The sequence below is a fragment of the Drosophila arizonae genome, chromosome 3 (genome assembly GCF_054131065.1).
Source record: "Drosophila arizonae isolate 15081-1271.41 chromosome 3, UAZ_ARI_1.0, whole genome shotgun sequence".
Taxonomy (NCBI): domain Eukaryota; kingdom Metazoa; phylum Arthropoda; class Insecta; order Diptera; family Drosophilidae; genus Drosophila; species Drosophila arizonae.
In genome coordinates this window covers 2551604-2568650 of record NC_142923.1, presented here as the reverse complement: position 1 = coordinate 2568650, position 17047 = coordinate 2551604, and the positions used below count along the sequence as shown (strand labels likewise).

At 37.1% G+C, this 17047-nt stretch overlaps 4 protein-coding genes across 4 annotated transcripts; 3 read left to right on the top strand and 1 right to left on the bottom strand.

The window, feature by feature from the left end:
• Positions 1-352: 352 nt before the first annotated feature.
• ND-PDSW (NADH dehydrogenase (ubiquinone) PDSW subunit) lies at positions 353-1525 on the top strand. Its single transcript, XM_018001508.2, has 4 exons — positions 353-511; positions 602-700; positions 875-1150; positions 1226-1525. The coding sequence occupies exons 2-4, from the start codon at positions 619-621 to the stop codon at positions 1354-1356; spliced, it is 489 nt and encodes a 162-aa protein (XP_017856997.1). The 5' UTR covers positions 353-511; positions 602-618; the 3' UTR covers positions 1357-1525.
• Positions 1526-2212: 687 nt separating this feature from the next.
• Positions 2213-16986, bottom strand: Pif1 (Pif1 DNA helicase). The gene is made up of 3 exons (XM_089463931.1): positions 15695-16986; positions 4705-6723; positions 2213-4133 (listed from the first exon to the last, which is right to left on the bottom strand). Exons 2-3 carry the CDS (start codon positions 5656-5658, stop codon positions 3108-3110), a joined length of 1980 nt encoding a protein of 659 aa, XP_089320057.1. The 5' UTR covers positions 5659-6723; positions 15695-16986; the 3' UTR covers positions 2213-3107.
• On the top strand, positions 10337-11339 carry LOC108609765 (eukaryotic translation initiation factor 4E-binding protein). Its single transcript, XM_018001511.2, has 2 exons — positions 10337-10673; positions 10874-11339. Exons 1-2 carry the CDS (start codon positions 10520-10522, stop codon positions 11080-11082), a joined length of 363 nt encoding a protein of 120 aa, XP_017857000.1. The 5' UTR covers positions 10337-10519; the 3' UTR covers positions 11083-11339.
• On the top strand, positions 13006-13978 carry LOC108609766 (eukaryotic translation initiation factor 4E-binding protein-like). The gene is made up of 2 exons (XM_018001512.2): positions 13006-13330; positions 13530-13978. The coding sequence occupies exons 1-2, from the start codon at positions 13177-13179 to the stop codon at positions 13736-13738; spliced, it is 363 nt and encodes a 120-aa protein (XP_017857001.1). The 5' UTR covers positions 13006-13176; the 3' UTR covers positions 13739-13978.
• Positions 16987-17047: the final 61 nt, after the last annotated feature.

The window sequence follows — 17047 nt, the reverse complement described above, 5'->3', positions numbered from 1 at the left end:
CGTCACATTATTGGCTCTGTATAGAAGCCTTTAAAATGATCGTTGCATTAATTATTGAATATTGGTCAAGTTTAATATATGACAGCGACACTAAATATTAGTTGGTTGATATAAAAAAAATCAGTAAAACTAGCTTTAATTTGCAGAAAATAAAATATTTATTAATAAATTGCAAAAAAGGTTCTTACAACTTTCATTTTAGCCCTCGTTAAGAGTAATGTTGCTATGCAATCTAGAATGTTGCATCATGCTGCACATGCTGTCATATCGCAGCAACATGTGTCTATACAAATAGCAACAGGGCAACTTGCGATTCATCGACAACTACAAATCGACAGAAATCGAACATGACTATCGGACGCAAAATTGAGCCACTTAAAGTTGGCTGCGCGCAAAATTGGTGCTGCCAGCCAGTGAAAAACACATAGTGTTACACTCTTCGCACACTAGTGCTCAACTCTCTGCGCAGCGAACAGCTGTTTCTTGTTTTTAGCTGCTGACTGGAATTTGGGTAAATCTCGAAAAAAATGCGTGAAAAAGCATAAATTACTGAAAAATAAAATACAAGAGCTGTACTAATTGTGTTTTCCGCCACTTGCAGTTAAGAGACGCAACAAAATGCCGGAGCCACGCAGCCCAATGGCCAGCTTTGTACAATCCGTGCAAAATGCTATCGATGGACCAATTACCTGGTTTCGCGGTAAATAAAAATACAAAATTATTATGCAAATTGCATTTGCAGTGAGTGCAGAAAGCAGGCAATAGCAAATACAAGCAATTGACTGCTGAATAGTTTTTAATATGCAATTTATGAAATTACATAATGACATAACCTCAAATCTAATGTCGGCTTTGTTTTTGTTTACATGCGAAGAGACAATTGTGGAGCCGAACCAACAGAAATCGAACTGGTATCATCAGCGCTTTCGCCGCGTGCCTACCATCGATGAGTGCTACACAGACGATGCCGTCTGTCGCTTCGAGGCGGATCAGCAATTCCGGCGCGATCGCATGGTGGACAATGAGATTTTGAATATCCTGCGGCAACGCTTCGAGGATTGCACCTTGTACGAGGCGCCCGATCACATGGTCAAGTGCAAGCCGCTGATGGATCAGTACCAGCAAGCTGCCGAGAATTGGTTTATCAAGTGTAGGAATCATCAAATTGAGACAGCTAAAGAGTGAATTTTTAATCTTTGCTCACATTTTGTCTATATCCTTGCAGATGGCGATTTGGGCGGCTATGCCAATGCCAAGACCGCTTTCATGAAGCAGAAGCACCGTTTGATCTGGGAGCGTCGCCACGGACCCGTTGGCAGCGGCATGAAGGATGACGAGCAAATACCTGCCCACTAAATAGAAATATTTCGTGCAACAATTTTCCAACACACCAAGCAAATGTTCGTGGATTTACATAAAATATACACACCTAAAAAATGTAGAAAAATTGAGACTAATATATATGTCGTAAATGGTGCAGTTTTGGAATGCCACATGAAAATAGAATTGGTGTATATAAAAGCAAGCTGGAATGTATTTTATAACGCCAACCCTTAAATATGTCCGCAGAGGCATGAATACCTAGCTAATACGTCTATAATACAAACTATATAGTCCACACAGCTTATATCGAGCCATACATAAGTCTTTCAAACAAAAATCTGTCAAAATAGTTGCATTAGTTCTTAGTTCGCGAATATGTTTGCAAGTAATCGAAACTGCTCACTTTAGCCTTTTTTAACACTCATGAGGAATAATTTAATAAAAACATCTGCAGATATTGCAGATAAATACCCAGAGAGTAATCAGCAGTAATCTTTTAAATTTGCACACAACTTTCACTGTCTAATATCGAAGCAACTAAAAGTATGCAATGGAAAATTTCCACATTCGAATTTTATTTATGCCTAGCTGCACGCAATGGAATATTATGCGCTCGCAATTTCGCCGGCAACTAAAACTATGCTACAAAAATTCGAGCTTGCGAATATTTGCCCCTTGTTGCATGCAATGCAATTTTTCATAGCAAAATTTGCAGTTGCCTTCTGCGAATTCTGTTCGCCTAGTACTTCAGCTGAAATTTTTATAAAAATCTTGCAGCGGCCAAAGCAAAATTTGAGAAAAATATTTTTTCTTGTAATTTCAACAGCAGACTCAGCCTAGTTATATGACACATATGAGAAGTTTTTTCTCCTGATAGAAATCAAACCAGTTTTTAAGCTTTATAAAAATTTGTTGTTTATTGCCATCAAAGTTTATTTGTTTTTGTTCTATATAATTTATATTTTAAATAAATTAAAATTTCACAAATATTTTACAAGAATATGTATAGAATATATATCAATTTCCTTTGACCTTCATAAAAGGTCATTTAGGTCCCTCACACGAACGAGTGGAAATTTAAGGACGGAATTTAGAAAATTCATCGTGGCATAGAACGAAATTAATAATATATTCCCGTACAATTCTTTCTTTGTTCTTCTTAGTTTATATAGTTAAGTTATGCGATCGCCGTTTATAGAGCTTATATTCGAAATATATTCGTATTGTTCTATTTAGATATATATTGTTGTATAGATATAGTAAAAGATATTTGCTAGTCAGGACAACTTAAATTAAACATGCACAATTTTTTAGACATCTAGAACTTTCGTTATCTGGTTAGCATTAATTCTAGATAGCAATTTTACCGCTTCTTGATTACAGTCTCAATATTATTCAATCTTAAACATTCCAAAATGTTCAATAAACGTTCTTGGATATGTTAAGATTAATTACAGCGTTATGAAATGAAATGGTACTTATAGCTAAAGTAAGGATTGGATTGTCTTAAAAAAATATAGTCAAGGTTTAAGTCTTAAGAGCTGTGGCAGTATCATACGAGAGTAGGCTGAAACAATGCTGGCTCTTTGCATAAGAAATGATTAATTAACTATCAATCTTGCTATTTATGTTAAGGTCGCATCATTTTCAGACCAACCTCATAAATAAGTTAAACATATAGCAAGGATTCGGATCTTGAGGAAGCCTTTAGCCTTTAGCTCCCTCAAAATCGAAACCCTTGCGCTCAATAAAATTGTTTTAACTAGATTAATTCGTAACTTAAGTTAGCTAATTGAGACGAGTGGCTTGTTCATTAAGCTCTTCTTGAGCTTGACCAAAGCGCTGTTTGCTTCCCTTTCGCCAGGTTTTTTATCCTTGTTCCTGGGTCCAAGCGGTATCATATTGGTGTCGATCAGGCGCCTGCGGAAGTTCTTGTAGAACTGCAACACCTGCGGATTGGCCCACACCTGCTTGGCATCAAAGTCCAGAATTCGCACAGACTGCAACGATTTAGCTCTGGATAGTGCTACATAAGCCTGGCCAGCTTCAAAGACCTTGGACAGTGACATCTCCACACAATCAAGCGTCAATCCTTGACTTTTGTGTATGGAGAAGGCCCAAGCGAGCTTCAGCGGTATTTGGCGACGTGTCACTAATCCACCTGTCGCTGTCTTAATGACCCACTTCTCCTGCCGGCATATGTACTCCTGATTGTTCTTAAAGCGCACCACGGGCAAACCCTTCTCAATGCGTACAACGACGCCGCGTGCGCCGTTCACCAAGCCATTGGCTATGTTTATATTCTTGAGCAGCATGACCTGAGCGTTGACTTTCAGATAGAGCTGAGCCGGCGCCTGCACCTGCTGATCCAGTTGCTTGCTCATATATGCATCCGAATCCTCTGCACGGAAGAGCACTTTTTCCCCGGTCAAGTTCTCCAGCTTCGATTCATTTATGGAGTTCGCATCGTTCGTGTGTGAGCAGAGCTGTGTGGCCAAAATCCCATTGCCTTCGATCTTCTGCTTGGACGTGGACACCAATCTCGCCGAGATGCTCTCATTCACATGTCCAATGCGCAGATGATTGAGTATTTGCACAAACTCCGGATCCGATTGACGATGCACTTGCTTCAGCTCGTAGACGCATTGAATGCAGCTCTCCCAGGCGCTCGACTGGAAGCAGAAGCGTTGCACACCTGTCTCCCCTTTGATTACAGGTGGCAGCTGCAAGAAGTCTCCACAAAGTATGAGCTGAATGCCACCAAAGGGTCGCTCGTTGCGGCGCACATGACGAGCAACAGCCTCGATTTTCTGCAAGAATTAATGATTCCGATATATATTAAGTTAAAATTGTGATCAAACCCCACCTAAAACATAGAGAAATACATATGTAGAACTAAACAGCAGCATGACCTCAATACACGAGTGTATATAAAATCGAAAGCAATAAATATTATATATGTAGAAATTAAAGAATCTCCCTCTTACTTCTTAGTCTTTACAATACAGATTTTGTGATTTTGTGGGCATGGGACACGCTCTCTGTTATACCTCCGTGCATACAGCACACATACAATCTTAACTATTTTCCTATGCATCGCTCTCTCGAAAGCAATATCAACATGACATACACACGTGCATATTAGCGAGAGCAATAGAAAGTCGACAAGAAAAATGTGCCTTAATAGCATGCATGTACATATTTGCGAGAGCAATTGAGAGCAGGCGAAAATTAGGGCGAAGCTGCCATCCCAGTCGATCACGCAGGTAGCAGGTCCCGTTGTTTGTAGAGAGCGCCAGAAATGAATGCAAAATTGAATTGCAAAAAATGTGCTCTGCATGTATAAAGTACAATTAGTTACATATATTTAACATAACTCACATCGAAGTACTGTCCATCCACCATGGAGATTTCGTCTATGATCAGTCGCTTGCATTTGCGCCAGGTTTGCGCTGCTGCAGATCGAGACGCCAACTCAATGCAGCGTTGCAAGGTGCCATCGCCGCCAGCTATGCCGGCAAAGGCGTGCAGCGTGGTGCCACCTATGAGGCAGGCGGCCACGCCTGTCGAGGCCGTGGCCACGGTGCCGTCTGGCGGTAGCGCCGAGATGATCTTGCGCAGCAGAAAACTTTTTCCCGTGCCCGCTGAGCCAGTGAAGAAAACGTTCTTGCCCGAGGTGCAAGCGCGCAGCACTTCCATTTGCTCGGCGCTGAGACGTAGCGAATCCTCCGACTCCGTGTTGTTGGCCAGAGGTGAGGGCTGATACAGCTTTTTGGCAGCTGGCACACCACTCTTGTCCTCCTTCAGCTCGTCGTAGCGTCGCTTCTTGGTGGCCTGGGGCGAGGGCGTCGTCGTGCTGCCACGCGTTATAAGCCCCGCTTTTTTGCGCGCCAAAACCATTTCGGCTGTGGTCACTGGGGAGATCTCCTCAAAGGTGCTGGGCCGTGAGCTCAGCATATGCTCGCGCAGCTTCTTTTGCATGGCTGCGTCGTCCTGTGGCGTCGTCTCGCCGTTCATTTTGATGAAAATCGTGCGCAGGAAGAGCATCAAGGTGCCGGGAGGCGCATTCGACAGATAAATAGCACACTTTTCCGCCTTGAAGTTGAACGTCGCCTTGCCCTCGGCCATGAACTTCTTGTGCACCATTATGTCCTTTAGCTTAAACTTGAGCGGCTTCAGCTTCTCGGGCGTCACTTCAACAAACATTTCGCGCAAATCGTTGCGCACCAGACGCAACGTCGCTGTGCGGTAGGCCAGCTTACGGCCCGTTATGCCCACCGCATTGGTCCAGTGTATGTTCACCGCGCATGTTAACACGGCATCGTTAAGATCCATTACTTATTTCTTTTAAAATATTTTATTTAAATGAAATTTTTACAAATCCCAGCGCAAAGCAAAAGAGTGTGCACACCTCCCGCCAAAAAAAATTACCTACCGATTATGCGATCGATGTGTATGCTATGCTCCGCTGTGTTATCGATAGAATCGCTACATTGTTCGTTTATAGCACTAGATGGCGCTAGCAGCAACCCGCTTTGCTTATTTTGAATACATTTTATTAGACAAAAATAGCATTTCAGAGCGTTAAATGCAATTTATGTATTTAATGCATTACATGATCAGTTAGAAATTAATCAAATTATTTGCCACTCTTTTTTGAGCTCGATTCTCTTTCCTCTTCATTCGTAACAATGAATATTTTGCTACACATACATATTTCATCTTTATATCTTATCTTCTTACAAATGAACCGATCGAAAGAGAAAATCGAATTCATGTCAAACACAAATATTTCTTAATACTACGACGTAATTAAAAACAATGCATTTATCATTTAGGAACAGCTAACATTCAGTTAAGAATCTTATGTAAAGTGTTGAAGTACTGCTGCCTGGTTTAGACTCGCACAAACAATATGCGATAAGGTGATTACTTGTTGCACAATTGAAATACAAATGGTAATGTGATTAATGTAAGATCTGCTAGCTGATTAATTAAGGTATAGGTCTAGTGTCACAAATATGAAATACAAGTAAGTAGAATGCAAATGAGTCAATAGGGCGTATTGCTTGTGTGAATAACAGCATCGCATCAGATGTAGGAAAATACATTTTTTACCATATATTTGAATACATACAGCCCAACAAAACCCAAAATTTTCAACATTTTATACATTCGTAATTCACTTTAGTTTAAACAGGAAATGGAGCAACAATTATAATTCTTTTCATTAAACTTTCATTAATGAATATGTTTCTAAATGAATATTATAAAGAACGTAAAGGAAGCTTAAACAATAAAGAAAAAGAATTACTATTATTATTTACTTTTTTGTCAGACATCGTCATCGATTCTAGGAAGGCAATAAAACAGTTCATCCAATAAGTTCATGAAACTCGACTGAAAAAAAAAAAAAGAATTTTTTAAAAGTATAAGAAAAAGAGAAAAAACAAGAAAAGAGAAAAACAGAAAAAGTTCATTGATCGTGTCGAAGGTTTCAACATCGAGATGCGAAAATTTCCATAGTTTCTGTAGCATTTTACTTTTGCTTTTGTTTTTACAAATTTTCGAATGCATTATTGATTTATGCAAAGATGAAACTGAGATAGAAAAATAAAGAATATAGTTTTATTTAATTTTTTATATTCGTATAATTTTTTATATTCGGTATACTGGGCAGGTGTGCAAGGGTTGTCTGCCTTTCGTCAAACTGGATGTGAATTGAATTTGAGATTAATATAAAGATTAATATTTAAGATCAACATATATATAATGCTACACTCACTTGGGGCGTGGTTAATCTAGAATTATTACGAATTTTTAATATTCACACTATTGAATCTAGAGCATTTTAAATTGAACTCTCTCCCTCAGATTCAAATATAAAGATTATACATATGTACATATTTGCATACGAAGTCTGTTTAAAAGTATCGCAAGAAAAGTATGGCAAATCAGGAAACATAAACTATATCACAGTTTTATTTATCTACTTTTGTTCCTTCAAATATCTATATAGACTATATATTCATATGTACTATAAAAAATCGGTATTGAATTTTAAATGTAAGCGAACATTAAGAAGCGGCTTTTGCTCGACCCCAAAGTTTGAATTTGTCATTTCAATGCACTTTAAATTCTTTTATAACAATTCATTTAAAAAATAGATCATCAGTTTTGAGTTATCTCAACTTTGGGCTATTGAACTGCATCTGAAATTTTGAGCTCGTCATTGCGCAGATTATTTTCAATTAAATTGGCGCAATTTGGAAAGAAGAGAAGAAAAAAAAACGTGCCATGCAGTCTGAATGCGGCGTTAAGCCTCGATTAGATGTTTCACTTGGCGCCGAAATTCGAAAGCTCGGTTGATAACCAGAACTGATTTATAGGCCTATTGAATTGTGTATATTTTTCGGGACTCTTGTTTACGATATTTTTCCTATTTGGTTTTATTTCTGCCTTTGTTTTTCTTACTTCGCATAAACAAAGTCAACTGATTCGGTTTGTTGTTTTCAAAATTAAATACACGTTCAAAATACATATAAGCAAATGCAGATGTTTTTTCTGGTTTCTAGACGTTTGTATATTTATATCGCATGAATATGCATATATGTCTGTACATATAAATATGTATGTATGTAAGCACATTTATTTTTCTGGGTCATCGACGTTGGTAGAGAGCAGAGAAACAGCAGTTTTCATATACCCTATAATTGAAGCATAGTTAAAGCCATTTTTATGACCTAATCCATATTTTCAATTTACTTGTTCGCTTATTCTTATTTTCCTAAACAATTTTTTCGTGACATAAAATATTTTGAAATATGCAACAACAAAAATAATAATAATTTAATATGATTTTCAATCCCAAAGCATTTTCAAATTGTTAGCAAAAAATATGAAAAAGTCATTTACTTTATAAATATTATCTGACAATAGTCTAATATAGATTCATATTCATATTTGTTGTTTACAATTCTTATCAGAGTTTCGGCTGAAAAAATACCATTATGACAAATGTGACTGGAATGAATAGACCAGACACACAAACATAAATGTTAAATTTCATCTAAATTGATAAGTTGAAGTGCAGTCTGAATGATAGAGTAACTGGAATCAGAAAATAAATAAGAAATTAACGCGAAAAGAAAATGTCTACAAAAATAACCTTAAGGAAAAGCACATATCATAAATAATAATTGTTATTATTGGGTATTATTGAGTAAATCACGCCAAAAGCTACTTAACATAGGGTAAATGAAATTCTATCATACCCCACACTTGTTGCTGCTCAGATGCCTCTCAAACGCACTCGACCCTAGGCTAAGGCGAGAGCGAGAACGCGCTTCATTCATGAGAAACTATCATTGAATAGAAATAGCTAAATTAAGATGTTAATTCTGTACACATATGTATAAATATATATGTACGAATATATACTAATATATATGTATATATTTGGCTGTTTGTCTAGATTGTACTTAAGAGAGCTGCTGAAATGACATCGTGCAATTTCATCAGCCATACTGAAATTTGGCGACAACAAAACAAACACATTTCGTATGTCTATGGCGTGGCTACGAGGGGTTAGCCTAAGCGCATCCTACCTGTGGGCGCGACGCACGACGCAATTTTTCTCAGCTACTGCGCAGGTACAAACAAACTGAGAAACTCGAAAAACTCGTTGAGCCACAAGGGTTGATAAGGCGCAAGAGAGAACGACTTATGCTCGCAATAAGTAAAAGGGAGAGTACACGATAATCTTACATTGGAGAGAAAGAGAGGCCACGATAATCTGTCGTAGGCCCACACCCGCACGTAAGGCGTTTTTTGTCAGCTATGCTGGGGTCTACGTGCGGAATGACACGGCAAGTTTTGTCGTTCTCATTCTATGTAATGCGTTTATCGCCTGAATTTTTTGGGGGTCAACTTTCAGGCATAGATATGGTTGGATAGAACTGCCCCGTAAAGAGCAACGAATGAGGTTAATTGCACAGGTGCAGAAATCGGGGGGAAAAAATAGATATTCAAAATTTTCCTCAGCTATGTTTAGAACGAGGTCATCTGGGAAAGTGAGTGCGTGCTTTGCCACAGATATGTCCGATGAGAACATAAATAAGAGCACGTGGATTAAGCATTAACCTTGTGCATGATCGTGGGAGGCGAATGTGGCCCACATTAATAGCCGAGGCCCTACACGTGGGGCCATTACATGATCTCTCCCTACCTATGGCTAATGGCCAAAATGGCAAACTACGTCGAATTCATTGGCACAATATTTACATGCTTCTGTCTAAAAATGTCGTCAATGGCGCCCCCGCAAACTGTTGTTGTTGTTAATGTCGTTTTTCGCCGGCTCGTGCCTCTGAATTTAATTGTTATATTACCTTTAATACGTCAGCCAATTATACCGGCAACGTTTCTTTATGCAAAGCAGTTACGTATGCATTTTCATTCTCTTTTTTAACGTGAGTCATGGCGCCGATATCGATATTGACTATTTTAAAGACGAGTTTTTTCTTATTTATGCGTATCTCCACATTTCTACAGTCATACATAACTCTTGACCAATAAATACTCATAAACAAACAGCAATGATAAACAGATTAGAACCGGTCAGCACACCTCCGTTCGATCAAGGCTGCTTAACCGAATCGAAAAGTCTGGTCTGAATTGCCAAGATATAGAATTAAACAAAAAAAAACAAAACAATAACAACTGAACGGTATATGCAAAAGAATAACAACAACCACATGCGATTTGTACTACGCAGAAATTTTGTAGAAAACAAAACGGGCAAAAAACAACAAAAGCAGAAGCAGAAGCAAATATCAGCAGACGGCTATCCCGTTCCCGTAGTGAGAGTGCGAGAAGAGAGCAGAAGCAGAGAGAGAGCGCACAACGTGCACTGTGTATATGTGTAAGCGTGTGCGAGTGTGTGAGTTTGTTTTGTTTGCGCGCTAGCTGTGTGGAAAGAGGAAGCGCAAGCAGTATAAATACAGCGCCCATTGCTGTTTGGTGTCAATTGGACTCGCAAAGCGAACCAGATACGTAGTACGGAGCAGAGTGATAGACGAAGCTAGTAATAGCTGTAAAGCTACAACGCAATTTCGTGTAAACAAACAAAAGTCGTTCGATTACGATTTACAAGTGCAACTGTTATAAAATAACGGAAAGTTTTTAAACAATAAAAAAAATGTCTGCATCACCTACTGCTCGTCAAGCCATTTCTCATGCGCTGCCCATGGCCATGGCAAAGACCAAGAAGGTCATCATATCAGATCCCATCCAGATGCCAGAGGTCTACTCATCTACGCCCGGTGGCACCCTCTACTCCACTACACCTGGTGGTAAGTTGATGAAATATTTCGGTTTTTGTGAATCAGCTGAAGAATTTTGATAAGAGAGTATCACCCTCTGTCCGATCACTCGCACATGTCCGTGACTCATGGGAACTTCTGTGAGCTCGTGCTGCTGTCTTATCGCCTGTCTGATGCAAGTCTCGTTTGAATGTCGCATAATGGCTCACTTTGTACTTTGTGTATTGCAGGCACTAAGCTGATCTATGAACGTGCTTTCATGAAGAATCTGCGTGGCTCTCCTCTGAGTCAAACTCCGCCCAGCAACATCCCCAGCTGCCTGATGCGCGGCACTCCTCGCACTCCCTTCCGCAAGTGTGTGCCCGTGCCAACCGACCTGGTCAAGAAAACTCAATCGCTGAAAATTGAGGAACAAGAACAGTTCCAACTGGAGCTGTAAACCGTCTCCATATGGAGCCACCTGATTCCAAGCAGCAACTGCCAAAATTCATATTTCTATCAGTTATCCACACTCACCTAGCTTGTATTACCTCACTAGATCAATGATCTGCTATAGTGTTAGCTCTCATCACTTATATCTAAGTTCTTCGTTTAATTCTCAGTCATATTGATTGAATTTGTTTACGCAATATATTTAATAACTGTAGTCACTAAGCAATATAAAAATAAACATTTTAAATTATTGAAATCAGAGAATGATTTATATTTCTTTTATCAGTTGGAGAAACCTTGAGGCACTTGGCTCATAAGCTGACTAATCAAGTTATCTATAAGCCACTTGAGTACTTCTTATTTCACCTTGATGTTAATATACCAGCGCTATGCGTATAAACATATATTCAACTCTATTTGCGTAGATATTGAAAATTGAAATGTGTATATATATATAACACATTTTATTGGGGGTTTGTTGAACTTTCTTTCGATATTACCGGCCGGCATAAGATGTAGAGAAACTACTGCGCAGTTTATAGCCGGTTTCTCGGATCCAGTCACATGTGACCAAAATGCATAAAAACAGACGATGACAACATGTTTAGAGGAAATGTCAAATGACGATATATATGATCTTTATATCTTCCAGAGTAGACATATATCTGACTGAAATCAATTCAGTTTATTTAGTAGTATTTTGTAGTGAAAATAATATAAAACTCTGAAAGATATGAGAATTCAAAATCAGCATCAAAGATCAGTCGCACATGCATGTAGACAGGCGTGTAGTGCGTGCCACGTGCAACACGCCACATGTCTTATCTGATATCTATTAGAAACTTAAATTTATCTGATATGTATTAAGAATCTAAATTAATATAGAAGATATATCACGGCAATCAGTGTACATACATGTGTATATAGTTTATAGTGAACCTTTGTACATACATATGTATATGTATATTATCTTTGATGTTTATAAAGTTGTTAAAACATTTTGTTAATTCAATTATAGGATCTATAAAATATTTGCACCTAATTAGATATGTGTACATACTATATACATAGCATATCCGTCTTCGCGAACTTTCGAGGTATCTGTACTATAAAATATGCTTTAAGAGGTCTATAATATATAATAAATACATACAGGTGTATAAAAATAATTACAGGATATAACTTTACAAAATTGTATATCTTTGTAGACAGAAAAAAATATTAAAAAAAAATTTTCTTAACGCATTCAATCGAAAATTTTGTTTCCAACAAGATATACTGCATATGCATTTTGGATATTCTGAAATTTCTCATCCTACTCTAACTTCATAATCGCATAAAAATAATTAATTACTTCAGCTTTCGCAATTTGTTTGTCTGTAAAACAATTAAGCAAACCTCATTCACTTTGCTAAATAGCCTAATTAATGCCCAATAAAAGAACAGCATTTAAATTATTATGCAAGAAATTGTAAACAAAAAACCAACAACAACGGCTAATGGCTAAAATAACAGCAAACACCAAAGAATGTGTAAACAAAGTATCGCATAGATAAAGATTGTTCGCGAGAAGCCTAAGCACCTAATCAAGATATGTTTTCAAACGTCCTTTGAAAAACAGACCACAAAACTAAGCACTTTTGTTGTACAAAACAAGCAATAACAACAAAATATTTCTAACTAAATTCATTCAACACGCGCTAGCACGCTTGAGCAACTAGAACACAGCTAAACAGAAAGAGCAAGCAGAGCGGGACAGCCAGAATGAGAGAGCGTAAGCGTGCGAGAGTAGAAAAAGTAGCAAGAGAGAGCGGTGAGCGCTCGCGCAATGACGTTCAATGGAACGTGTGTTTGCCGCTGTTTCTCTGCTTTGTTTACGTGCGATACGATTGAAAGGCGAAGAGCGCACAGTATAAATAGCACCCCACATCGAAGTCTGCTGTCAATTGGAATCGCAAAGCGAACTAAGAACGTAGGAGAAAGGGATAGCAACAGCTAGAAAGCTGCAACGTAATTTCGTGTAAACAAACAAAAATCGTTCGATTACGATTTACAACCGTTATTACTACAAACTAAAAGTTTATAAACCAATAAGATAAAGATGTCTGCATCACCTACTGCTCGTCAAGCCATTTCTCATGCGGAGCCCATGGCGATGCCAAAGACCAAGAAGATCGTCATATCAGATCCCATCCAGATGCCAGAGGTCTACTCATCTACGCCCGGTGGCACCCTCTACTCCACTACACCTGGCGGTAAGTTGATGAAATATTTCGGCTTTTTTGAATCAGCTGAAGAATTGTGATAAGAGAGTATCAGCCTCAGTCTGATCCCTCGCACACGTCCGTGACTCATGAGAATTTCTATGAGCCTTATCACTTGTACTGGACGAGTCTGATGCAAGTCTCGTTTGCATGTCGTCTAATAGTTCACTCTGGTCTTTTTTTCTTGCAGGCACTAAGTTGATCTATGAACGTACTTTCATGAAGAATCTGCGTAGCTCTCCTCTGAGTCAAACTCCGCCCAGCAACATCCCCAGCTGCCTGTTGCGCGGCACTCCTCGCACTCCCTTCCGCAAGTGTGTGCCCGTGCCAACCGACCTGGTCAAGAAAACTCAATCACTGAAAATTGAGGAACAAGAACAGTTCCAACTGGATTTGTAAATGAAGTCTACTAACCCTATTCCAAGTAACAACTGCCAAAACTCATTATTAGTTAACTACCTTTAGTCCCTACCTTTACCAACTAATTAATACTGATATTTAGTTTCCACTCAACTGTTTGTCTAGATATACATACATAGTTGTTTGTTGTTATTTTTTAAGTCACATTGACTAAACATTTATAGTTCTAGTTGCTAAGAATCAAATGCAATAAACATTAAATAATATTGTAAAATTTAACGATTGATTTTGATTATTTTATCAGTTGTTGAACCTTGAAGGGATTTTCAATTAATCGACTCCGTCAATGATAAGAAATGTTTGTTGCGAATTCTAGCGATTCACCTTGAGATATTTTTTGTGAATTTATTATTTGGGGTTTGTTGAACTGCTGGAAATACCAAATGCCGGCCGGCACATGTTGGCGAAGGCGCCGCCTATTATTTAAACTGTAAACAAATACAATAACAAGAAGACGAACAACAAGTTTAGCTGCCCCTCTCAAACTATGCGCGTGTCAGAGGCTCATAACCCACATTCTGTCTATGCCAACAGACTTAAGCACACACAAGCATACATACATATATACATACATACATAAATATACAAACACACACACGCTTAAGCTACCAGCAGCCCGGCAAAAAATAGATTTTTAAACAACTGCGCAGTTAGCGCAATTCGCCCCCTCAGCATTCGCCGCAGCACGCATTTTGTTGTTGGCGGCAAGGCGCTTGGGATTTAAACAACAACAAACCAACGCCTCGTGTATTGCGCATACAATTTTATTCAAACAAAGTGATATCAACTATTTGCTTAACAATGAGCACATGCATATGTATAAGCTCATAAATAACCACAAGCATATATACATGCTTGCATGTGTGTACTCTATGTTTGCTGCAAACGTTTGGCTTGCTGTATTTGTTTTTGCTGCTTGCTTGCTTTGACTGTGCAGCCCTGGCTATTGAGCGGGATTTAACTCGTGGCATACTTTTAAGCGCGATATTTTTATTTTACATGTTGGACATTGTAATTCTTGTTTGTTAGTCATAAGATATTTATAAAAATAATTCATTTAACACGCGCTTACATTATTTTTTCCTATTTGAAAGTACTAGTTTTCATGTCAATCAGACTTGGAAAGCTCAACTACTGCGTATAAAATTATAGATATGCACATGTTCATTTCATATGTATACGTAAATAAATATATGTACATGTGCGTAAAAATAAATTAAGTGTATATATGAGTGCTAGTGTACCAGTATACATGCATAAATCGCATAAATCAAAAAGCTATTCGAATTAAATTTTTATGTTCTACATATTTATATCAGAGTTTTATTGGGGAAATTTAATTACTGTTGACTTTTCATCAGCGCGAATTTAGTGGGATTAGTGGAATTTATGACAATTGTAGTTAAGGCATTTTGTGGTTAATTGGTTGATACAAATAGGCACTAGAAGCATAATCAATGGACAATAAAAGGTACCAACTGAATTTACTGTAGACTAGTGATATTTATAGCATGTCAAGGACTCTTAATGTTATTTCATTAAAGACTAAAATTCGTTAAGTTCTTGGGTTAAATTGTTTCATAAAATAAATTGAATGTTAATTAGCTACGCGAATGAAGAATCGAAAACTGCAACCTAATGGAATTATAAATAAAACCTTCAAATTATTTTGGGTATGGGCTAGGAAATTTTTGTGCAAATATCCTCAAAAGATTATAATGTCCACTCATACCAGGGAAATTTAGTACGTAATTGTCCTAAAAACTAAATACCGCTTAAATTGATTACAAATTTGCGTACATTACCAAAATGTAAGGCTTTCTTCTAATGAAATGTGCAACCATATAAATTGTAATCAAATCAAACGATAAATTACAACTTTATTGCACAATAGCTCATATTCCTTTTTACTTTTCTGTATATAAATAAACTTACGCAAGTCCAAGGTACCAGCAGGCAGTGAAATTGACGCCGTCCGAATTGTTTTATCACGGACATTCCTTTGGATTTATAATAATTATTATATTTTTGATGTTGGACCACGTCATATCATGAGCTGATCTCGTGCGCCCGTTTGCTGCCAAACCAAACCGTTTGCCATTCGCTGTGTGGAGTGAGCCGCGTGATTTCCACTGTATTCCCTGAGTTCGGGTCGCGTTTCAACCAGCTCAGCAGAAAAGCTTTCGGGGCGAACGCTTCCATTGAAAGCAGAAACCCAACCAAAAGTAAAATCAACTCTTCTTTTTGTTTTCTTCAACATCATCGTCAATATATATATATGTATATGTATATGCATATACATCTATATATATATTGTTTTTCTTTTACTTGTTTCATTTTATTTTCTCTTTTTGTTATTTACGAACATTGTTTTTCTTGTTGTTTGCTTTTTAGACACAAAATACAAATAGATACAAATATTTTTCATTTTTCTCAGTTTTTCTTTCAATTCTTTAAAATCTACTACAAAAAAACACTTTTTGTTTTTGAACCAATTTGTGGCAGGTTAGCGCTTAAGAACTACAACATATAGCATATACACACATATCTAACTATATATATATATTATATATATATATATTTCATATAAAAAATATAACAAATTTGTAATTTGTTATCATATATCGATCGTCATATATATATTTAATTTTGTTTTGTTTCTCATTCATTGAAGTATGGCTGAAAAAAATTCATTAACAAAACTCAAAAAATCTGCAACTTTAGTTGTTTCTTCGCATATTTCTTTTTTTTTTCTTTTTTACACACTACATGTTTAAAACTTATAAAATACTACAAAACGTACGAGATCCAACGAAATCTCATAGCAAATAGAAAATAAAAAATATGTTTATATATATAACTAATTTGTTGATATATATAAAGTATAAACACGTGAAATTATAGATATTACAAGTTAAATATTTATATATATATATTATATTAAGATTTACATTAACATTACAGAAATTATATAAAAAAAAAAAAACATTGAGTGTTGCTGTTGTTGTTTGTGTGTTGGTGCATAAAAAGGGAAATTTTTTTTAGCGAATTCTGTTTGCCCTTTGCATACTCTTTATACATTGTTCCATAATTATTAATATTATTATTTTCTTGTTGCTCTTTCAATAAACACAAATTGCACAAAACTTATCAAATATTAAATGTTAGTTTTTTGTTAGGCCTTTTCGTAGAATAGCATATAAAAAACCTCTTAGCAGGTGGGCATATATAATTGGTTTAATTTATCAACTTAACTGAACTGAAGCTTCTTTTGTTTATTGCATATTG

Coding starts and splice junctions, on each gene's coding strand:
- ND-PDSW (XM_018001508.2), top strand. CDS start 619: ATGCCGGAGCCACGCAGCCCAATGGCCAGCTTTGTACAATCCGTGCAA. Junction 701..874: donor ACCAATTACCTGGTTTCGCG/GTAAATAAAAAT, acceptor TTACATGCGAAG/AGACAATTGTGGAGCCGAAC. Junction 1,151..1,225: donor CGAGAATTGGTTTATCAAGT/GTAGGAATCATC, acceptor ATATCCTTGCAG/ATGGCGATTTGGGCGGCTAT.
- Pif1 (XM_089463931.1), bottom strand. CDS start 5,658: ATGGATCTTAACGATGCCGTGTTAACATGCGCGGTGAACATACACTGG. Junction 4,134..4,704: donor TGGATGGACAGTACTTCGAT/GTGAGTTATGTT, acceptor TAATTCTTGCAG/AAAATCGAGGCTGTTGCTCG.
- LOC108609765 (XM_018001511.2), top strand. CDS start 10,520: ATGTCTGCATCACCTACTGCTCGTCAAGCCATTTCTCATGCGCTGCCC. Junction 10,674..10,873: donor CTACTCCACTACACCTGGTG/GTAAGTTGATGA, acceptor TGTGTATTGCAG/GCACTAAGCTGATCTATGAA.
- LOC108609766 (XM_018001512.2), top strand. CDS start 13,177: ATGTCTGCATCACCTACTGCTCGTCAAGCCATTTCTCATGCGGAGCCC. Junction 13,331..13,529: donor CTACTCCACTACACCTGGCG/GTAAGTTGATGA, acceptor TTTTTCTTGCAG/GCACTAAGTTGATCTATGAA.